At 36.3% G+C, this 23427-nt stretch overlaps 2 protein-coding genes and 1 long non-coding RNA gene across 3 annotated transcripts; 2 read left to right on the forward strand and 1 right to left on the reverse strand.

The window, feature by feature from the left end:
• Positions 1 to 1637: 1637 nt before the first annotated feature.
• Positions 1638 to 4428, reverse strand: LOC113301485. Its single transcript, XR_003336347.1, has 3 exons — positions 4357 to 4428; positions 2368 to 2659; positions 1638 to 2195 (listed from the first exon to the last, which is right to left on the reverse strand). It is a non-coding gene; the product is annotated as an uncharacterized LOC113301485 (long non-coding RNA).
• A 321-nt stretch (positions 4429 to 4749) lies between these two features.
• Positions 4750 to 8370, forward strand: LOC113304376 (lysophospholipid acyltransferase 1-like). The gene is made up of 8 exons (XM_026553474.1): positions 4750 to 5202; positions 5857 to 5912; positions 6472 to 6692; positions 6794 to 7193; positions 7298 to 7383; positions 7563 to 7626; positions 7739 to 7848; positions 7986 to 8370. Exons 1-8 carry the CDS (start codon positions 4901 to 4903, stop codon positions 8127 to 8129), a joined length of 1383 nt encoding a protein of 460 aa, XP_026409259.1. The 5' UTR covers positions 4750 to 4900; the 3' UTR covers positions 8130 to 8370.
• Positions 8371 to 8746: 376 nt separating this feature from the next.
• On the forward strand, positions 8747 to 12312 carry LOC113304345 (ribosomal RNA processing protein 36 homolog). The gene is made up of 9 exons (XM_026553429.1): positions 8747 to 9004; positions 9233 to 9375; positions 9455 to 9521; positions 10975 to 11027; positions 11226 to 11280; positions 11380 to 11454; positions 11713 to 11830; positions 11910 to 11956; positions 12047 to 12312. Exons 1-9 carry the CDS (start codon positions 8882 to 8884, stop codon positions 12155 to 12157), a joined length of 792 nt encoding a protein of 263 aa, XP_026409214.1. The 5' UTR covers positions 8747 to 8881; the 3' UTR covers positions 12158 to 12312.
• Positions 12313 to 23427: the final 11115 nt, after the last annotated feature.

Raw genomic sequence — 23427 nt, forward strand, 5'->3', positions numbered from 1 at the left:
AAATATGCACTTAACAACCACACTCAAACTTCTCTATGGAACCCGCTTACGCATTCACAACTTTATGAATTGCAATCTTTAGCCAACTACTTGACCACACTCAAACTTCTTTATGGCACCTACTTACGCGTCCTTAGTATGAAGTATAAAGCAGTATGATCATTCTACTTACTTCTTTTACTGTTTATAAATCATCATTCGCATATCTTCTTGTTGTTAAGTGCGTATGCAGGGATGGCAAAAGATGTTATTGAAGTTTTATTACCGGAGCATCCAAAGTATACAGCTCATATGACATAAGGAAGCACAAAGTACAACGACCAACACAAGTGTACTGTTGCCAAACAAATTAAATTGACATTCCAATTTAATCTAGTTTCTCATTTGATTTCTAGTTAGAGATATACATTAATTATAAATGAGTAGCCAAGGAATTAAGAAGTTAATTTTTAACTAGAAGCTACATCCAAGAAGGGACTTCACACAAAGCACAAAGCAGTAAGGTAGATAATGGCAGACCAGCAAGGGAGAAGTTCTTCCACTTCCACTTAGTCCACAAATCAAGTCCAAACTGCAAGTATAACCAGGAAAATGTAAACCATCATCCATTAACCAGTCTTTTATGTTAATACAACACTTAAATACCAGTATAAGAAAACTAGAAAAATACTACTTCAAAGAGAAATAAAGATTACTTTGTTGTTGTAAAACGATCTTCGAGAAAGGATACTGGAATACTTAGACATGTATTTTACACTTGTGATCGAGGAGGAAACCATGGAACCTTATCAAGCACACCATTGAATGCTGAACCGACTTCAAAAATTGGTTGTAACGCTCATGTATCAGCAAGGCTTGAACGAGATGATAAATGGAAAATTTCTGTTTTGGTTGATGATCACAACCATGAGCTATGCCCAAGTAGTACTCGACATTTGAGATGCAACAAAAAAATCGACATTGTGTCTAAGAATAAGCTCTTACTAAATCAGAAGGCAGGAATTAAAACCAACAAAAGATATCATTAATTAGTAGTTGAAGCAGGTGGATATGAGAATCTTCCATTTGGTGAGAAATATGCTAGAAATATGATTATGAGTGACAAACGTATGGAACTAGGTGAAGGAGATGCAGCAGCACTTCAAGATTATTTTATTAAGATGCAAAAACAGTGCCCAGGTTTCTTTTATAGCATCGATTTCGACGATGAGGGACGTTTGAGGAGTGTTTTCTGGGCAGATGAAAGATGCATACAAGCTTACAAGGAATTTGGTGAAGTCATTACATTTGACAAAACCTGTTTGACAAATAGATATAATATGCCATTTGCTCCTTTTGTTGGGGTAAACCATCATGGGCAGTCAATTATATTTGGATGTGGATTGCTCGCAAATTGAGACCATTCCAACTTTTGTTTGGTTGTTTAAAACTTGGCTTAATTGCATGGGAGGATCTGCTCCAAAGGCTATTATCACTAACCAAGACAGTGGCATGAAGGCTGCGGTTGAAATTGTTTTTCCACGTGCTAAACACCGATGGTGCTTATGGCATATCATGAAAAAGATTCCTGAAAGACTAAGCAGCCATAAAAATTACAGGAAAGTAAAATCTAAGTTGAAAAGGGTCGTCTACGGTACACAAAGTCCAACTGATTTTGAAAAGGGTTGGGGTGAAATGTTTCAGAGGTATAAAAGTTTGGGAAAGAGTAAATGGTTGAGTGACCTGTATAAAGACAGAGAACGATGGGTTACTTGTTTCGTGAAGACATATTTTTGGGCAGGAATGTCGACTACTCAACGTTCAGAAAGTATGAAATCATTTTTTGATAAGTTACATCATTGAAAGAATTTGTCGAGAAATACGAAGGTGCATTAAGAGATAAAATAAAGAAGGAGCTCAAGGCAGATGCAAAGTCATTTTTTACTATAACCCAAACAAAACTCATTATGAAATGGAAAAACAGGTTCGAAGCATTTACACTAATGAAAAGTTCCTCGAGTTTCAAAAGGAGTTAATAAAGAAGACATGTTGTGAAGTGATTAATGTTTTTGGTGATTCCCCAGTGATAACGGATCACATACAAGAAGAAAAATGGATACCAAAGCCAAAGGAGGAGGAAAAAGATTTTCTTGAAAGTACTCCTGAAAATGCTCGTCTCGAAACTACTGATCTTAAAAGTAATAATGAATCTCCACCTGAAGATGCAAAAGAAGAAATTATGATAAGAGTTATGTACAAGGTGTCATTTCAAAAATATGGACGTGAATTTGAGGGTAGTTGTCATAATTTTGAGTTTCGGGGAATTGTTTGCAGGCATGCGATTATGGTGTTACATCGTAATCATATATTTTTGCTTCCAGAAAATACCTTCTAAAGAGGTGACGAAAGGATGTGAAATGAATCCACACAGATATAGAAGTCAATTCCGATGCTTGGAAATTAACTCCCAAACAGAAGCGATACAACGAGTTATGCAATTCCTTTGTTGTGCTTGCAGATGCAGCGTCTTCAAGTGATGTCAAGTTTGCAGATATTAAGAAATGGATACAAGCACAATTGGAGGTCAGAAACTTCAATGATAAATCTACTTGCAAGTTGAATGACAAGGTGGAAACTACTAACTTTCCACAGATTCAACGTAAAAAGATCAGTAATCCACCTGCAGTCCCAAAAAAAAAAAGGTCGTCCTTAAGAAAACACCCCTAAAGCTAATGTGTATACCAAAAAACCAAGAAAAAGAAAAGAAAATGCAGAAGTAAAGCTCAAAACTATTAGTGAAACTACTACTTTTTCACTTTATGTTCTTAACTGACATGTGTTTCTTATATATATTTCATAGGTAAACATCCAAATTCCTACTCAACAAAGTGTTTAATACTGTTGCATCATCACAAGTTAACCAATTGGCGACTAATCTTATTTACGATCAATACCTCCAAGTGTTGGTAAGTATATAGAAATTGCAGACTTGGTTGATAAGTTTTGTTCTATGTGTGAATTGGAATTAACATGTTTTGTATGTCCAACAATTTGCTCCAAATCATCTCCAAGGACCTGGTTTTGCAGTCAACGCTACATCCGCATATGGCATAACTCATCGACGTGAACCAACCACATATTCTGCGAGTTTGACACCTATGTATGGGGGTATTCAGCAACAACAGACTGACAGCCGATATGCGAACGTGACACCTTTCTTTGGATATGGAGGACCAGGGTATGAAGTGCAACCGCATAGCTCGGGGGAGGTTTATATCGAAGGCAGAGTTGAAGCTATAAGTTTCGACATGCTAACACATTGTGCAGTATGTTTTTTTTTTGGAGGCAAACTGTAGATATACCTCTACTTATCACTTTCTGTTGGATGTTAATATAATTCAGCAGTAGTAGTGTGCAGTATGTTATTTTTTGGCAGGCAAACTTTAGATGCTTCTCTGCACATCACTTTCTTTTGGATGGTTAAATGGATTCAGTAGCAGCATGACTTGTTTTGTCTTGTTTCCATCTCAATGAAATTCTTTTTTGTGCATCACTTTCTTTTAGCTTTTATCATGGACTACACTGATATTGTTATGGCTATTGCTCCATAATGTAGTTAACAGTTGGTGATAAAGCTGATTCTATGAGTATGTCCCTGCAAAGATTTCAATAAGCTTACAGAATTCAGATAACTTGGTTATCATGTCCCTGCAGTAAAACTGATTTCTTTCCTCTACTGTTCTGCCAATATTCCCATACTTGCACACAAACATAAGAAAATGCAGAACAATTACTCAATATTATGAAAGCAGAGATCGCATATACATTTTAGATGACCTATGTTAATGGTATTTCTGGGATATAGGAGTCTGGAGCATATGACTTGTATCATGCCGAATTTACTGAGTGGGCATATTTAAGCTAGAGACCAAGTTTGGCTGCAAAATGTTAAAGGATATCAACATTATGCGAAGGAAACCCTAATTCGTCTAGTCTGTAAGATAGTTAACCCAGCAATTATGCACCATAGAGCTTCATGTTGAATTAGCACACTGTTTCAAGTCAATGAATTACAAATAATAATAATAATAATACGGGTTAAAACAATTCGGACCGACTCAAATCGCTGCCACCAACTTCAATTAGAATAAAAACCAATCTTTCAGAAATTTCAGTACAATCGAAGCTTTGCCAACCTATAATTTCTATTCAGTAGAAAAACACATCAATCTTAAGAACTCACCTAAAAAGATAACCCGGTAAACAATACCCAAACTCAAAAATACTTACACAAATTATAGAAATAAACATGCAAGATCCCAATAATTAACGAGTATTTAAAGTATGTAACCAAGAGATACAATGAACGAACCTTACCGTGTAATCTATATAGTAGCTAGACTTTCGAAAAATAGATTTAATGGTAACTCTGTAGTTTGTATATCAAAAGAATTGAGAGAAAGTATAGAAATGAAACCTAACTTTGTTACAGATTCAAATTTATTCTCTAAACTTCCAACAGAACTTATCAATGCCAGCTGTCACGCCACGCACGCTCGGTGTAGTCAATGGTTCGGTGTGGCCCCTCAAAAACCGCAACTTGAAAAACATCGAAATTTGTAACCACGTTTCAGTCTTACCACAATCTTTGATAACATCCAATTCCTTCCTTTCGCCCTCACGCAGAATTTTCACAAAAAGAAAAAAGGACAGTCTCGTAATTTCCAATACTAGCCAATCTTAACTCTTCTTAACTCTCCTGTTTCTCTCCAACTACTACAAGGCCCAATAATGTAATTCCATATATGAAAACAAAATCAAACTCTGCAACTATTTCTTCTTCGACTTGATTTACAGAGACAGAATCAAAAAATTTGGGTATTTGGAATTGAGTTGAGTCGGAGTTAGACTCTCAGCAGCCATGGAAGTTGATTTGGTGCCAATGGCATCTGCTATTGGTGTATCAGTACCAGTATTAAGATTCTTATTATGTTTCGTAGCAACAATTCCAGTTAGTTTCTTACATAGATTTGTACCTGGGACTTTGCCAAAACATCTCTATTCAGCAATTACTGGTGTGATTTTATCATATCTTTCTTTTGGCTTCTCTTCAAATCTTCACTTTTTGATTCCCATGTTATTGGGCTATACTTCTATGATTGTGTTGAGAAAGTATTGTGGAATTATTACTTTCTTCACTGGATTTGGTTATCTTATTGGATGGTATCTTCTCCCATCTCTCTCAATTTCAGTTTTTTATTTCCTTTTCTGGATTTTTGTAGGGCTTAGATTCTAAATTCTGATATAGATCTGGTTTCTTCTAGAGTTCAATTCTGATATATGGGTGCTTGAAATATCAAAATAATATGGGAATTTGGATGCAGGAAGTTGATATTTGAGTATTTACAATAATGTAGTTCCTGAATTTGAGTGTTGACTATTTTTACATGGGAATTCTGGATGTGTAGTATTGATGCGGGGAAAACAATTTTTACTTGGTGAAACTTCTTCAGTTTCGAAAAATTGAAGCAGAGAGATCAATATAAAGTCGAAGCTTTGAGATCTTCTCGTGTTATCTTTGAGACAAACATTAGATAATATCATGAATGTTTATGTAGTAACACTGTAGTTTGCAATAGTGTGAAAGATCCTCTGCCTTTTTTATATTTTCTAACAGCCCCTGCGTCACAGCAATTAATCCATCATCACTTAGGTTATGCATTATATCATGCGGTGTTAGGGACAAATAATTATGTCAGTTGAATATTTGTGTATGTGTTAGTCCTATGTTTCATTATTTGTAACTTAATATCGTGTTTAATTCTCTCATTTGGCATCTACTAAGGATGATGTTTAACGAATCATCTGCTTGTGTAGCCACGTATATTACATGAGTGGGGATGCATGGAAGGAAGGAGGGATCGATGCAACTGGTACACAAAACCTTAACCTTGAGCATGCTTTATAATTTGCAGTTAAACAGGTTGTTGGCAATGTATTTCTACTCGTGCTTGCTAGGCATTTATCGCAAGCCTTGTCCTAGTTGTCTTAACTATAACGAGTCATGGGAAAAAAAATTTCCTTGTAGCTCAAAAGTCAGATAATTTATGGAAGTACTCTTTCATTATTAGATCAAATTGTAGATAGATAAAGTTGAGAAGAAAGGACCAAATACGTTTATAATACCAAAATCTCAACGAAAAACCAGCCGAGCATCCACATGGATATTGGATCATGGTATCATCACACCTGTTGTAGGACATAAAATGTCCCGCCGAGGCATTGATCCTTGTTCACAATGCATTTTTCTTTTTCTTTTTTTGACATTTTATGTATAAGCGCCAAGTATCTCAAAGTTTCCGACTCCACCCCTCGTGTATCTGTATGTGAAGATGTTTATTAAGTGTGAAATACATTTTTATGTCATCCCATCTGGAATAGTTTGGTCAATCATGAATTTCTAATGTACTTTTCTTTTTAAACTCAACATAGGAGCATTGATGGTGTTGGTCCTAAAGGTCATCTCATGTGCAATTAATTATAATGATGGGTTATTAAAAGAAGAGGGTCTTCGTGAAGCGCAAAAGAAAAACCGTCTGCTTAAGTTGCCTTCACTAATTGAGTATATCGGATACTGTCTGTGCTGTGGAAGTCACTTTGCTGGGCCAGTTTATGAAATGAAAGATTATTTAGAATGGACAGATAGAAAAGGGGTATGTTTCCTGGATGTCTTCCCTAGTTGTTTAGGACCTTATCTCTGTCTGTTTTAAGCAATTGCTAATGTTTTTCTTTTTATTTCCATTGGCTTTCACAGATTTGGGCACCCTCTCAGAAAGGAACACCATCGCCTTTTGGTGCAACCATTCGAGCTATCTTGCAAGGCGCTCTCTGCATGGGCTTGTATTTGTACCTGGTTCCGCATTTTCCATTGTCCCGGTTCACTGACCCTCTATACCAGGAATATGGTTTCTGGAAACGGCTTAGTTACCAATATATGGCTGGGTTTACAGCAAGGTGGAAATATTACTTTATCTGGTCAATTTCTGAGGCTTCGATCATTATTTCTGGCTTGGGTTTCACTGGTTGGACTGATTCTTCTTCACCAAAATGGGACCGAGCGAAAAATGTTGATATTCTTGGAGTTGAATTTGCTAAGAGTGCTGTTCAGTTGCCAGTTTACTGGAACATTCAAGTCAGCACTTGGTTACGCCATTGTAAGCTATTGGTTGATATATTTTCAGGGTGACTACATTTTCAGTTTAAATTCTCTGTCTTCATTAGTAACCGATAGCTAACTTCATTTTTTGTTATGGTTTAGATGTGTATGAGAGGCTCATTCAGAAGGGTAAAAAACCTGGTTTCCTGCAGTTGCTGGCTACACAGACAATTAGTGCTGTATGGCATGTAAGTATAGACTTTATCTTTTATGAAACACTGATATGGATGCCTGTCTATATGGGGTGAAATAGAAGAAGAAATTCTTAAATTTACTCAGTGTTCCGTTAAATTATGAAATATCTGTTATTTTACAGCGCTTATCCAAAAAGGCTAACTTTCTCCTTCTTCGCCTCATTGGTTAACAGGGACTGTATCCTGGATACATCATTTTCTTTGTTCAATCAGCATTGATGATTGCAGGTTCAAGAGGTATCCATCTAATTGTTTTCCCTTGAAAGAAAACTCGTGTCTTGAAGCCTTCTGAAATGATTTTAGCCCTTGTTGTTCAGTCATATTAATTGATTTGTTTTGTTACTGGCAGTTATTTACCGATGGCAGCAAGCTGTTCCTCAGGGTCTTAAGACCGTACTTGTCCTTATGAATTTCGCATATACCGTACTGGTTCTTAACTATTCCTGCGTTGGGTTCATGGTAAGTTCACATTCAAAACTAGTCACCTTTTTTAATGACAAAAGATGAATCATTCCTGTATTTTATCCATGAAAATGTGAACTTGATCAAACTTTTCTTTTCGCTGAACATCTTGTTGGTTATGGTTTAATGTGAAGGTATTGAGCATGCACGAGACGCTAGCTTCATACGGGAGTGTACATTACATTGGTACTGTCATCCCCATTGTGTTGATCCTCCTCGGTATGGTTGTCAAACCAGCAAAGCCTGCAAGATCATCTAACCCAAGAAAAGAAGAGTGAAAAAAAAATCAGAAGACCGTATTTCGAAACAAGATAAATCCAAAAGTGGTTAAAAGAAGCAGTCTAGGGCTTCATCCCTGATTCATTTTCTTGTTCAGAATTGTTATATTTCTAATTTAGACAAAAAGCTCTAACTTATTGATTGATCTTCTTTGAAAATTTCCCCCATGTAAAAAACCTCAGTTTAAATCTTCACTGAGATTTTCTTTTAATCATTTTCTTCTTTTTATTGCTTCTGCAATTCCATGAAGTTTATTAACTCTTCTTAGCAACCTTTTACTCTTTTTCACTGAGAACCCAACTTATCAAGCACTACTACACTGATGTACTAAGAGCAAGCACTATGGTGCTCTTTCTTGGGCTATGTCTCTACTGTCTAGAATGTTCCCAAGAACTATTATGATGGCCAGGTGAGCTAAACAACTTTTTAGGTTTCGACTTCTAGAACCAAAAAAAAATTAACTTCTTCTGACTTCTGGTTCTGTACAAGTAGAAGCAGGAGTGTTTCTGGTATGGGAACAATTCCAAGGTTTAGTGGATACTTATTTCTGAGTTTCCGGCCACATGTAGCCAAGGCCCAGTATAACCGAAGGCTAAAATTGGAGTTTTAACCATTTTCCAATTCGTTGTCTTTCACTCTTCCTTCTCGGCTAAAACCCTAGCTCTCTTGATATTTCACTCTGAGTTTTTCTTCCACCTCTAAAACAAAATCAACCTAAATCTCGTATTGATTTCTGATAAAGAAATCATACATGGAAAAAGCTGGTCCATCAAAAATCAAATTTGCAAACAGTAATGAAGAAGATGACCACCAGAGTGAAGATGATGATTCCCAGATTGAAGATGATGACAACCAATCTTCTTCAGAAGAAGAGGTTAGTTAAACCCCCTGTATTCTCTATTTTATTAAAGATAACCTCTGTTCTGCATCATTTTGGCCAATCCCTAAATTACAACTGCCTCGTTAACCTAAATTCATCTGTTATCGGAAAACTCTCGTGATTGATTTAAAAAATTATTGTAAGCAATTTAACTAGAAGAAGAACAGTAATACTGTTGTTTACTGAAAATGAATGACTTTTTTTGGTTTGTTATTTTGGTAGGAAGAAGATTTGGAAGCGGCAATAAAACGTACTCTTGCAGATGTTCCAATGGGAGAGCTTCATCAAGAACGCTCTAATGGGTTTCATGCTGTACCGAAAAAGAACAAAGGAGAGATGAAGGTTAAGCGAAAGAACAAGAATAGGTAGTTTTCTATTGCGCGCTTTTGTTTGTGTTTCAATGAATTTCAGTGGTTGATATTTTTTTTGTTTCAACGAATGAAGGCCAATGGAAATGAGTAGCAAGAAGCCTGTGGGGAGGTTTAGGGAAGTAATTCAAGTTCCAAAAAAGGTGAGTTTCGAGTTTTCGTTATTTACATTGTTGTTTTTATGATCCAATTACATGGAAATTTTACGGAATAGCATTGAGGGATAGTGGCTGTAGAGATTATCACTTAGCCCTGGTTTTGCATAGAAATATATTTGTTGCTTTGCTTTTATATTGCTGAACTATAGGATGTAGAGCTTGGAAGGAAAAGTTGTATAGTCATTAGTCACATAGTAGCTCCGGGAATCATTTGGATTAAGGGTTTAAAAACCAATAAGAGGGAAGTGAAACAAAAATAACGGAAATGAAGGACAAAAAGAAAAAAGGCTAGTCCAATCTCGAAGGGAAAAGATATGGGTGATGTTCACCGTAATCATAGTCGAGTAGTATAGATAACCACAACACTTGCATTCTCATTTGCATTTAGGCAATCCGCAGACACGGATTTGTTTTCTCAACATTAGCAGTTAGCACCTTCAATTGCTTTGGTATTCTTGACAAGGGATTTTAAAACCTGCTCACATTAAAAGAAGCATAAATCAGCATCAGTTAATAGACACACAAATCATAGCGTTCTGCAACATTAAGCCACTGTTACAATATAAAATCAAGGTTTCACAAGGAGTGGTATTTTTTATCCCGAAGTGCATAACTTTCATGGTTTCACCCTTGCTGAGAATACCCACTACAAAATGAGGGTGTTTCAGGTACGTTTCTTAAAATGAAGAGAGATTTTTATCAAATACTTTGTTTAGCATAAAACAAAACGAATCACTTTTAAGATGCATTACCTGAGTCTTTTCAGTTTAAGATTTCCAAAAAACAATTCAACGGGTCAATAATCATTATTCACATTGTTAGGAGTTGCATGCAAGCATTGATGGTTAATTCTACTGCCCCTGATCTGGATGCGTCATATGCCCTCGAAACTACCCTCACATCCATGAAGTAGTTTTTGTAATTCACAAGTTAAATATATATAGCCTAGTTTTCATGTGTTGCCCAAGAAAAAAGATAAAGTGGTTTTATTTGCAAAATGTCGCTTTCGAATTTGATGCTCCCTCACTTAACTTATCTAGCACTACCTTATTAGAGTTTAAATAGATAGATAGTAACAGTGAAAGGCCAACTTAATTGCGGAGAAGGAACATAACTTGTCAGAACTAGAAAACTTGATTAGACTGTCTCTAATTTGAGCTAAAAAATGCTTAGCTTGAACCAAAACAATAAACTATATGTGGTGGTACTATTAGAGAAGTTTTACATCAACTCCATAAGCAGCATCACGTCTTCTGTACCAGTAAAGGAGGCTCTTCTTAATGTTGTGGGTAGCACCTTTTGCTTTCTAGTGCTGGTGATGATTTGAGACAATTTGTTTGTACTGTATTTGTGATCTCTTGTTCTTCTGCACCTTATCCCAAATAGTGGAATGATGTCTTCGTCTTGAACTATTTATGTATTTAGTTTCTGTATTCAGGTGGCACGTGATCCACGATTTGAGTCTTTATCTGGGGAACTTGATACTGATGGGTGAGTCTATCTCTCTACATATATATTTGTGTACATGTTTTCTCATGTTGCAGTTGAATTTTCACAATTCATAGAGCTAATGTGAGTGAAACATGACAGTTTTTCTTTCTTTTATGTTTATTTTGCATGTTAGTGTGTGGCTCCATGATTGGCTCTTCTGGACATTTGACCTTAACTTGTTTGTTTATGAGTGTACAGATTTAGAAAGAGATATGATTTCTTGTTTGAGAGTAAGCTTCCTGCTGAGAAAGAGGTGATTTATTTTCCTCATTTGTTGATAGTATCTGATTAAAAGCACATTGCGGATAGACTTGTTTGCTGCTATAAGAGCTGTTCTTTTTGTGTTTTGTAGGAACTACGGAAGTTGATGAAGAAATCAAAAGACCCAAAAGTCATTGCTGACTTGAAGAGCCGCATATCTTCCATAGTTAGTGCCCCAGTTTTACTTCTATTTCTTTTATTTATCCTTTGAATTACTATGGAGGTATCAAGATGAATGATAGCTTTTGCAGAAGTTTTTTAACCACGTTGTCTGAAAACGTTCTAATTTTAGTACTGTCCGACTATGGTCCCTTTCGTGTTCTTTTCTAAAGAACAAAGGAAATAGGAAGCAAATTTTTATCAAAAATTTGCTAAACCATTTTCTGGTGTTTTAAATTTGATGTCTCTTTCTATTCCTCTTCAGGACAAGCAACTAAAAGCAGGGTCAGTGAAGCGTACTGATGCAGATATTCTGCGCAATCATAAAAAGAAAGAGAGGGAAGCCGCAAAGCAAGGGAAACAACCATATTATCTTAAGCGATGTACTCTCTCTCTATCTCTCTCTCATAACATGATTCCTTTATAAAGCTCAGAAACCCTAACATATACATAATTTTGCAGCGGACTTACGGGAACAAAGTCTTATTGAACAATACAATCAACTCAAGGTATGTATTTGCCCTTTAAGGAACACTACAAAGTAGTCATTTGAGTTCTCAGTTCAAATTTTGATATGTTTATACAACTCATATTTGCAGGCTTCTGGCAAGCTTGAAAAATTCTTGAAGGATAGAAGGAAGAAGAATGCTGCGAAAGACCACAGGTACATGCCTTACCGAAGGCCTGGCAAGGATGACCAACCAGAGTAGAATTGAAGATGTAGTGAAAATTGTATTTCTACAGTATTACATTCTAATGTCAAATTTTGTAAGTTTTGAATCTTTCTCCCCTCTTTTCTTATAAGCTTCAACAGTAGAGTGTGGTCTTGGTTTTAATCTCATTCGAAATTTTTTACCTGGCTAAATTGGGGCCTATGACACTTATTTGGGACCTATCAAATTTCCCCTCCCACTCCACCAAATTGATATAGGCTACCAAACTTTTCAAAAATACTAATTTACCCCCAAATTAATTCCTATAAATACTATCTCATATAAATACTAATCTTTCCATTTTCAATAAATCCAAAAACATAAAAAACCTAAACCTAAAAAAGTTTGTATTTTCATCCTAATCTTTCCAAATTCTTGAAACCTTAATCAAATTTTATTTTATCCTCTTCTCCAACGATCTTCGATCCAACCAAGAAAAGGGAAAATCTCCATCAACTCATCCGATGATTCTCATTTCTTCATTGATTTACATGTTTAAATCTTCGATTTTCGAAAATCAAAATCTCTGGTTAAACCCAGAAGCGGTTTATGTTGACATATTGAATAAACCGATTCTGGATTTTGTTCTTCGGCCATGCAGAGTAATCGGTTTATATGATGATTAACATCAACCGATTCTAGGTTTAGAAACGAAAAATGAAAAGACTTCACCAGAATCGGTTTATAAGTGCTTTAGAATAATCCGATTCTAGGTACACTTTTTTTTAACTATGCGATCCCATAATCGGGTGTTATGTACTTGTTAATTTACCGATTAAGATTGTCTCTTCAGATTCCTTTTCATAATCGGTTTTTATATATGTATCATATAAACCGATTAATTATGTTTGACATTCCTGTATGTTTTTGTAGTTAGAATCGGATTACATATGTTTAATTATGTATCGATTGTTAACTAGCTTTTTATCTGTATATATACAGATATGGACTTCGGACACCTAGCATTTTACACTAGAGAGCTCACCTTGGAGGATATTCTTAGGGAACCACAACCAGTGCCAGAAAAAAGCCTCTATAAGTTTGCTTTTGGGCGTGAGACCCGTCTTGAACAAGCCCTCGCAATGATAGACAAGCTTGCACTAGAAAAGTTTTATGAGGTCATGAGGTTCACTAGGAGAAGGAGAGACATGATTTCAGCTGAGAGGGATCTCCATGGATTTATGAAAGGTATGTGGGAAGAAATAGCTCAATATCAAGCCATGGATGAAGCAGAAGTTGATGCTCTTGATGGTGGTGCTGCTGTTGTCGCTGGTGATGCTGGTGCTCCTGCTGATGGTGGTGGTGGTGCTGCTGCTGATGCTGGTGCTCCTGCTCTTTAAGTTTTTAAGTTTAAGTTTTAGATATTAAAAGTTTAAGTTTATGAGACTTGTGGTTGTTTAAGTTTTTAACACTCTTTTGGGATGGCTAAGGTTTGTATTTTGGATGATCATGGTGTTGAACTTAATGCACTTAAAGTTTTAATTATAATTATGTGTATCAAACAAGTTTATACATGCTCAATAATTCTAGCATGAACACATGCCAACAATCGGGCTACTCGATATGTCAACATAAACCGATTGTCTAGGTTCGATAGACGAATCAGTTTATATGTGGGATACATATAATCCGATTCTTCATGCCTTAGAAATGCTATTTTTCCTGTATTTTTTTCAATCTACAATCGGATCACATATGCATCTATATAAACCGATTAGTGTCGGCGAAAATTCAAAAAAATTTACATGTCTTTAATCGGTTTATGTTGGTCACAAGAAAGACCGATTCCTGGTGGCATAAAAACACAATCGGATTTTACATACCTTCGAGAAGACCGATTATTTCAAATTATTTCACTTTTTCAAAAAAAAAAAATCGCCGTTAGGGACCTCATCCTTGGACCCCCATTTGCCCTAAAATTGCTCATTTTATTCCCTCTCACTCCATATACTCCACAACTACTCATTTCATACCTCCACAATGGCATCGTTTGACTTTGCCGAATATTTGGCAATCACCAAAGCATGGTACGCCGAAACTCGAATAAAAAATTAGTCCCCCGCAAGGGTAGATGCCGAAACTTTTTGGACAAAGGTGCATAACAAATATAGGAAAAATTATGGAAATCCTAATGGAAGAAGTGTTCAACAAGTCCATCATAGGCACCAAGTCATCGAAAATGCGATACTTGCTTATTTAGCTATCCAACATCGGATTTTGAATGCTAGCCACTTTAGCTTGTCCATTGAACAATTTGTAAGTGTTTTTGTGGTTTATTTTACGTAATCCATGTGGTTTGATCTTCCAACTAAACACCATTAACAAAGTAAGTTCGTGTTGTGTTTTTGTAGCATGAAGTCGTGAAAGCGCACTACTTGGAGGAAAAGGGGGAAGAATTCGCATTTGATGCAAGCTATCACTTCATGGTATCCAAAATTCCGGAGTATGCCCCGGAGGTGATGATAGTTGGTGAATCGGACTCGGATTCCTCCGACGAGGATTGATGGTTTTAGAAGTTTTTGTGTAGGTTTTGTGGGTAGATCTCTATGTAAACCCTCACGAGACTGCAACTCGTCCACTAGGGTCGTGTAGGGATTTAAAGGCTTGGTGCATGTGCTAAATGTATCCTACAATAGTGAAAAAAATTCTTATGAAAGACAATAATCAATTTATATATGTCACATAAAACCCTAATTTGGTCAATCGGATTATACATATGCCAACGTCAACCGATTATGGAAGTCCTCTATTAATTTTGGAACACCAACACAGAATCGGTTTACAAGTGCATGGGTAAACCGATTCTGGGTACTGTTTACGAAAAAATTGAAAAAAATCAAGTCGTTTGATGTTTTAAAGAACTCTTTAACATTAGTTGATCTCACATCTAAAACATAATTAACACCTAATAGGATTAATTAATGTTAATTAATCATGGATAAAATAGAGGTAATTGTTGGATAAGGGGTGGTGTGAAAGTTATTTCTAATGACATTTTTTGTCATCTAGGAGTAGGCCCCAAATAAGTGTTATAGGCCCCAATTTAACCAGGATTTTTTAGTACTCCCAAGTCCTAACTCCCATGATTGCTAAAGGTGGGTGCCTCTTTGTTAGGGGCGGGTACCAATCCAAAGATCCAACGGCTAAAATTGTCTTGTTTTATATGGATTGGCACACGCCCCTAGCAAGAATGGTACCCGTCTTTAATAATCGTGTTAACCCCTCTAAGGATGAAGTATGAATTTGTTTTTGAAATTAAAATTCAAAAAAATAGAAAATTCGGGTACAAATCAAATAAAATCTTAGCAGAAAGATTCTCAGTTCATTCATTATTATTTTCGTAGAAAGAAAAAATACCACTGTGTTTCGTTTAGAATATTTCTACATGTTAGATCAAGAATTTTAAAAATGTGACGTTTCGCTATAATCCAGAATAATTTCTAAAAAATTCCAACATTTTTAATACTCAATTAAAAAAAAATTAAGTTATAAAAACTATAAAATTATGCTTAAGTAGTACATGATACGACATGTTAACTTATCTGGGATAGTTAGATTTTTCTGCTCTTTTTGATCGAGTAATTTGATTATTTGTAATCTGATTTTACTTCCACCAACGGACTCGAAGAAGTCAGGATCAGTTGTTAACTTTGTTTGAGGCGGGATATGTTGCCAAGGTTATATCGACATTAAATTACAATTTTGAAAAATAATTTTCGATGAAGACAAAATGAAAACTACATACTCCTTTTGATAAAGACAATTTGACAAAATGAAAACTAATTTTTGAAAACTAAGATTGTAAATTTTTTGATGGAATATTCAATTGAGCATCATATTCTCGTAAAAATGATTGCATTTTACAACAAATGACCTTAACATATATCGAATTTAACCATTATTCACAACTGATTTTCAAAGTGATATATGACAATAGTATATGTTTCTGATTACGTTCATTTTTTTTTTCAATTTTTTGGAAGAAATTTTAAATGTAACGAGGGTTCTCATTCAACACCAATAAGTCTCATTGGATTTGATCTAATTTGGTGCTACTATGGGTAGTGGAGAGGTTTACTTTCCCTCGTAATCATTCAAACACACTAGGAGGCAGAATTTTAGCCGCCTAGATATAAAAGAGAAAATACGGCCGAAAGATAGCTGTTTGGTGGAATTTTCATGTGAAGAGGCATAAAATCGGCCGTCTGCGTACATAATTTTAAAAAAAAAATTAGAGTTTCCCGCCTGATTTACAGCCACCTGGAATTTTTTAATAGTTAAAAAGAAATGAAGCGACTAACTTCATCCTCCCCTGATGAAAAATTGGTTCAAGCGCCCGACTTTCAGCTGCCTAGTCTATCATTTTGCTCTCCCACAGTCACGAAGTCACTCTTCCAACTAGTCTCTCACTCATTTTAGCAGTGAATGAATGTTAAAAACATTCATTTCATAACCCTTGCTCTAAAAAGATGTAAAGTGATTTTCCAAATGCTAGTTGTGTAAGCACTGAGGGGTGCCCTTATCGGAGACTGTGTGTGCCTAGATCAACTTGTCGGCTGGGAATTATTGGCTAGTAGAGAGTCAGTCTGGGTGTGACACTTGTCCAGACCCAATTGGTTGTTAGCTTAAGGTTTTCTCTTTTTTTTTTTAGTTGCATTTAAGCTGTAAGAGAGACTCGTTTTCAGGCAGATAATGAATTATTGAAGTGTTCTTGGCTGCTACAGCAGAGTTACCTTATTTCCGATTAATTTTCGTTCAAATTCAGTTATAATTATTCCTAATCATACTAAGAATAGTACAATTGGTATCTAGAGCCGTTCCATCCTATCATCTACCATGGTCGCTTAGACGTGCAAAGAGTTACAAGATACTAACAGCAGATAACAGGGTGAGATCGATGCTTTGCATATGAAGGTTAATCATCTAGCTCTGCAAATTAGTACAACATCAACTAAGGAGGATGTACAAGAAATGAAGGTGGAGCTTGAGAATGGTATGCAGTCACTTAAATCTGATTTTGAGAAGAGTATGAAATCTCAGCTGGAATTTTTTTTTTCTTCTAATCGAGATCTCAATCACAGAGACTCAAATGATATCCATGGATCTAATAGTAACTATGCTAATCAATCTGGTGGTACTCCTTTTTTTTACTCACCACAACAATCGAGATTTTGGTTCAATTCATCGGATGTCAAAGCTCGATTTTCCGAAATTGGATGGCGACAACCCAAAGGGTTGGCTTCAAAAATGTGAATATTACTTCCAGATGCAAAATATTTCAGATCTCAACAAAACTCGAATGGACGCTATACATATGGATGGTAAAGCCGTTAAATGGTATGATAATTTATGCCTTAACAAAACTCACATTCCTTGGCCATACTTCTGTGATCATGTTTGTGCTCGCTTTGAAAATCCTGCTCATGATAATATAGTTGGCATATTCAATAAATTAGCTCAGCTGACCACTGTAGAAGCATACTTTGAAAAATTTGAGTATTATAACGCTTTACTGCTTGGTATTTATAAGGATTTTCCAGAGTCTTATTTCATTGCTAGTTTTATTGGTGGTTTAAAGGAGTATCTTAGAAATTCAGTGCTCGTGTTTGACCCCAAAACACTAATGAATGCTTTTTCACTTGCAAGAATGCAAGAGCAAACTTTACTACTGCAACACAAGGCCCCTAAACCTACTCCAAAAACAAAAATCTCACTCCTTTACTACTTCAAGACCCTTCCCACCACCACCCCCTTCCCTCCTAAATCCACTTTTACACCTTCTACTTCATCTGCTCAACAATACACATCTAAACCTTCCCCATCATTACTATTCAAAAAACTCACCCCTGAGCAGGTGCAAGCAAGAAAAGCACAAGGACTATGCTTCAACTGTGATGAAACTTATAGAACGGGACATGTGTGTAAAAAAACAATACTTATGTGTGTTAATAGGAGAGGAAGCTGAAGAAATCTCTGATACTGGCATGGATACAGAACATGAAACTGATGAGGAATCCCTAGTGGAGAGTAACATGGAAATATCCCTCAATGCACTGACTGGTATTGTCTCAGCTGATACAATCATAATCCCTGGTATTGTCAAGAAGAAGAGCATATCCATTCTCATAGATACTGGCAGTACCCATAGCTTCATTGACTCTGGCTTGGCCAAAAGCTTGCACTGTCCCATTGAACAAACTTCTAGTCTCCTAGTTACTGTGGCCAATGGGGATAAAACTGTAATCTCTGGAATCTGTACCAACTTGGATTGGTCCATGCAATGGCACAAGTTCTGTGGTGATTTGAGACTTCTTCCCTTAGGTGGATGTGATATTGTGTTGGGTGCATATTGGCTGAGGAATTTGGGGGATGTCCTATTCAACCTTGCCAAGTTATGTATTTCCTTCAAACATCATGGTAACAATATCACCTTACAGGGCATAACAAAACAACCATCCATAAACATGATGAGTGGATCTGCAGTAAAAAAGGTTTTTTCAAAAACACTCTCATGGGTTAATTGGTCATATATTCTCTATTTCCACCACTTATGGTCCATCACAACCACCTCCACAGGTATTATGTGTCCTGAATCAGTTTACAGATGTCTTCTCTAAGCCAAAGTCCCTACCACCACAGAGAGATTTGGACCATAAAATTCCTTTACAACCTAAATCAGTACATGTGAACTTTAGACCCTATAAATGTCCCTATATCCAAAAGTCTATGGTTGAGCAACTGGTGCAAGACATGCTCCTTTCTGGCATTATTCAGCCTAGCAACAACCCATTTGTTTTTCCAATTCTACTTGTTAAGAAGAAGGACAACTCTTGGAGATTCTATATTGATTACAGGAAACTCAATAGCCTTACAATCAAGGACAAGTTCCCAATTCCAGTGATTGATGAACTTTTGGATGAGTTGCATGGCTCCAAATTCTTTACCAAGATTGATATGAAGTCTGGATATCATCATATAAGAGTGTTCCCTCCCCATACACATAAAACTGCTTTCAGAACCCATCATGGTCATTTTGAGTTCAAGGTAATGCCATTTGGCCTCACTAATGCTCCAAACACATTTCAGGCACTCATGAATAAGGTTTTTCAACCTTATCTTAGGAAGTTTATTCTGGTATTCTTTGATGACATTCTTATCTACAGTTCTTCCTTGGAGGACCATGTTCTTCACTTACAAACTACTTTACAAATCCTCAGAGAAAATCAGCTATTTGCAAACTTCTCCAAGTGTTGTTTTAGGGAATCTGAACTAGAGTATTTGGGACATATTATCACTGCTAATGGGGTCAAAGCTGATCCTGCTAATATTTATACAATAGTGGATTGTCCTACACCTACAAATGTTAAAGCTTTGAGAGGGTTTTTGGGTCTAACAGGTTATTATAGAAAGTTTGTTAAGAATTATGGTCTTCTATGTAGACCATTAACTGATTTGATTAAAAAGGATTCTTTTCAATGGTCTCTTGCTGCCACTGCTGCCTTTATCCGGCTCAAGAATGCAATTACAACTACCCATGTGTTGGCATTACCTGACTTCACCAAAAAAAAATTCTTAAAGGCAAATGATTGTGATTTAGGAATTGGTGTTGTCCTCATGCAAGACAACAGAGCAATTGCTTTTTACAGCAAGCCATTGGGACCCAGAGCTGATGCACTGTCTACTTATGAAAAAGAGTTGATGGCCATTGTCTAAGAAGTTACTAGGTGGAAGCACTATTTACAAGGTAGACACTTCATTATCAAGACAGACCATCAAAGCATTCACTATTTCTTAGAGCAGAAGATCTCTATTTTCTTGCAACAGAAATGGCTTATGAAGCTCTTCGGTTACGACTATGAGATTGTTTACAAGAAAGGATCTGACAATAAGGTAGTTGATGCTCTTTCTAGAAGACCTCATATCAGTGCTTCCTGTCATTCTACCTCAGTTTCAAGACCAACTTGGACTCAAGAAATTCTTTCTAGTTATGATGTTGATTCCACAGTTCAAAGTTTAATTGCTCAGCTTACTATCAACCCCAGCTCTAATATTAAATACACTTAATTAAATGGCATTTTGAGATACAAAGGGAGACTCTACATTGGTAGTTCAGCCACAACTAGAACTAAAATTTTGGACTTCATCCACTCTTCAGCAGTAGAAGGACATTCTAGAATGCATGCCACTTATATTAGAGCCAAGTCTTACTTCTTCTGGCCTGCAATGAAGAAGGATATTCTCCTCTTTATCTCTACTTGTGATGTTTTCCAAAAACACAAAGGAGAGCATACTTTTCCTGCAGGATTACTACAACCATTACCTATTCCAGATCATGCATGGCAGCACATTTCAATGGACCTTATAGAAGGGTTTACAATGAGTGAAAGAAATTCAGCCATTTTGGTTGTGGTGCACAGACTCACTAAGTACAACCACTTCATTAGGTTGCACCATCCTTACACTGCTACCTATATTTCCAAAGAATTTATTTCACATGTGTTCAAGCTTCATGGGTTGTCTGCTTCCATAGTTTCTGACAGAGACAAAGTTATCACAAGTCATTTTTGGCAAGACTTATTCAAGGTATTGGGTACTCAACTGAATCTAAGCACAACATACCATCCACAGACTGATGGCCAAACTGAAAGGGTAAATTCTTGTCTTGAAAGCTATTTGAGATGTATGTGCAGTCATCAACCAAAGAAATGTCATATGTGGCTTCCTTTAGCTGAATGGTGGTATAATACCAATTATCACACTAGATTGAAGATGATCCCATTCCAAGCACTCTATGGGTATGTGCCTGCACGCCTAGCTTTTCCTTCTTCTGCCACCACATCTGTTGCTGCTGTTGAAGATTATTTAAACAGAGAGCTGTTGTCATTGATATTTTGAAGGATACTCTACATAAATCACAGGAAAGGATGAAATTTTTTTGATGACAAGACTAGAACTGACAGAGTCTTTGAAGTGGGTAACAAAGTTTATCTGAAGTTGCAACCTTGCAAACAAGCTTTTATAGCTCTGAGAAGGAATCTCAAACTAGAAGCAAAGTATTATGGCCCATTTCCTATTATCCAGAGGATAGCTGCAGCTGCATACAAACTCCAATTACCAGTAGAGGCCAGGATTCACCCAGTCTTCCATGTCTCTCAACTGAAGAAACATATTGGAACCACTCACAGTCTATCTCCCTATCTGCCTGTGCTAGATACTGATGTTTCCATTTTGGTAATTCCTGCAGCTGCCTTAGACTCTAGAACTATTTTGCGCAATGGTATTTCTGTTCCTCAATTGCTCATTGATAGACACATTTTGTGTCTACGTTGTCCTTAATTTCATGTATTGTTGGTACTCGATTTTTGTACTTATTATGGTATTTTATGTGTTTGTAGGCATTTTTGGGAAATAAACATTATTGGAAAAATCGGCTCGAAAAGTAGTCTAAAGCACCCGGATGACACATGTTATTCGGACTCGCACTGTTAGATAAGGGGCACTCAATTACTAAGGGGAACCTAAACGGATAAGGGGCACCTTCACACCCCATAAGGCAAGTGCTAAAGGTACACCCGTACAGGATTAGGGGGAGGTCATCTTCTCAATTTGAATTTAGAATTCGGCGGGAAAAGCTATTATCAAAACACCAAAATTAGGGTTCGTGATTTGAAGGCGTTTTAGGGAGGTTCAATGGCTGAAATCAAATGGGTTTGTTGCTAGGGACTAAACAGGGCTGGTAAGGTCCTTGGAATCGATTAGATTTGGCCGAAGAATCGTGTGGAAGCAAAACACGAGTGAGGGAAAACTTTGGTATTCTTACTTTCACGAGGGTTGATATTCTCCTTCCCGAGTTATTCTATGGTTGGCACGAGCCTGTAGTTTGTATGGATCATTTTATTTTCAATATTAAGCGTGTTGAATGGAGTTAGGAAGCTGCAGACGTATGAGAAGGAAAATCAGGGAAGAAAATATTCGAAGAATATTTTTCTTCACTGTCGAGTAATGGGAGATTTCGTGGAGTAATGAGGAGTTATCCTTGGCCCTGTTGATTATAAATACAACTATGGGGTAGCGTGGAAGGGATATAGAGAGTTTGGGAGAGTTACAGAGCATCACAGAGCCGAAAAATCGAGTTGCAGAGAATACCATTTCTGCTGCTGCAAAACTGAAGAACACGAAGAAAAGACTCACGAAGACAGTCGTTTATCAACAGTGATGACGACACAGAGGCGGGGGTCGTAGAAGCTGAACAGCGACAGTTGGCTTTTATCGTTTTATGTAATAGTGTTTTGCAACAATTAAAAACGTTGCAAACACCCGATTTTTAATAGTTTTTCTCCAATTCATCATTTGTAAACACTTTGAGCAATGAAATCAACTTTTGAGCGCGTTTCCACAATGATGAGCTAAACCCAATCCTTGGGGCTATGGAGGAAGCCGTTGTTTCGGTAAAAGTGATATATTTCTATTAATTAATTGCAACAACTCTATTATGATTTTTGCATTGAACTAAAAATCGTTTTTATGATTTTGATTAGTTAGGTGTATTTTCTCTTGATAGAATATGCTTGCTTTAGGGTTTTGATATTCTATGCTTGGATTAACATCTATTCTTTTGGAAATCTACATGTCTAGGCAATACTATTAAAATCAATTTGAATGTTGAGTTGTATAATTATTGTTTTATTAAATCACTAATATCAACCAATAGTGGAATCCTATTCTCTCCATAATTTTCACAACATCTTTTTAATTTAGTTCGCTATTTTTATTTTTTAAAAAAATCTAAAAATCCGCTTTCACAAGTCTTGAACGAATCATATTACTACAACAACTTTGAAACCCATCAAATTTTTGGCGCCGCCGACGCGGACTTGTCTTTAGGCTAGAGTTTTTAGATTTTTTTTTTTTAGGTTTTTATTTTATTTGTTCTTCTTTACGTTTTTGGGTTTTTGTCTTTTTTTTACAGAATTCGTAATTTGGAGCGAAAGAAAATTTTTCCAAAGATTTTGGTGAATACTTAAAGACTTCGAGTGAAAGGCAAAGCGAAAGAAGAATATTTTTTTTATTTTATAAAAAAGAGAGAAAAGAAAAAGAGACATTTTTATTTTTGTAGATTTTTATTTTTTTTAGACTTTCTTTTTCTTTTGCACTTTATATTTTTGGACTTTGGACTTTAAATCTTGCGACATTATTTTTTAAAACCCTACGGAAGGGTAGTTTAAATAGAAACTGTTTGCAGAGAATGACGGTGATTACGATATCAT

The sequence above is a fragment of the Papaver somniferum genome, chromosome 8 (assembly GCF_003573695.1).
Source record: "Papaver somniferum cultivar HN1 chromosome 8, ASM357369v1, whole genome shotgun sequence".
NCBI classification, from domain to species: domain Eukaryota; kingdom Viridiplantae; phylum Streptophyta; class Magnoliopsida; order Ranunculales; family Papaveraceae; genus Papaver; species Papaver somniferum.

Excerpts from the sequence above, each read along its gene's own strand:
- LOC113304376 (XM_026553474.1), top strand. The coding sequence starts at position 4,901 with ATGGAAGTTGATTTGGTGCCAATGGCATCTGCTATTGGTGTATCAGTA. Across the intron at positions 5,913-6,471 it reads AGGAGGGATCGATGCAACTG|GAGCATTGATGGTGTTGGTC; the intron begins GTACACAAAACC and ends AACTCAACATAG. Across the intron at positions 7,627-7,738 it reads GATGATTGCAGGTTCAAGAG|TTATTTACCGATGGCAGCAA; the intron begins GTATCCATCTAA and ends TGTTACTGGCAG.
- LOC113304345 (XM_026553429.1), top strand. The coding sequence starts at position 8,882 with ATGGAAAAAGCTGGTCCATCAAAAATCAAATTTGCAAACAGTAATGAA. Across the intron at positions 11,028-11,225 it reads GGGGAACTTGATACTGATGG|ATTTAGAAAGAGATATGATT; the intron begins GTGAGTCTATCT and ends ATGAGTGTACAG. Across the intron at positions 11,831-11,909 it reads ACCATATTATCTTAAGCGAT|CGGACTTACGGGAACAAAGT; the intron begins GTACTCTCTCTC and ends ATAATTTTGCAG.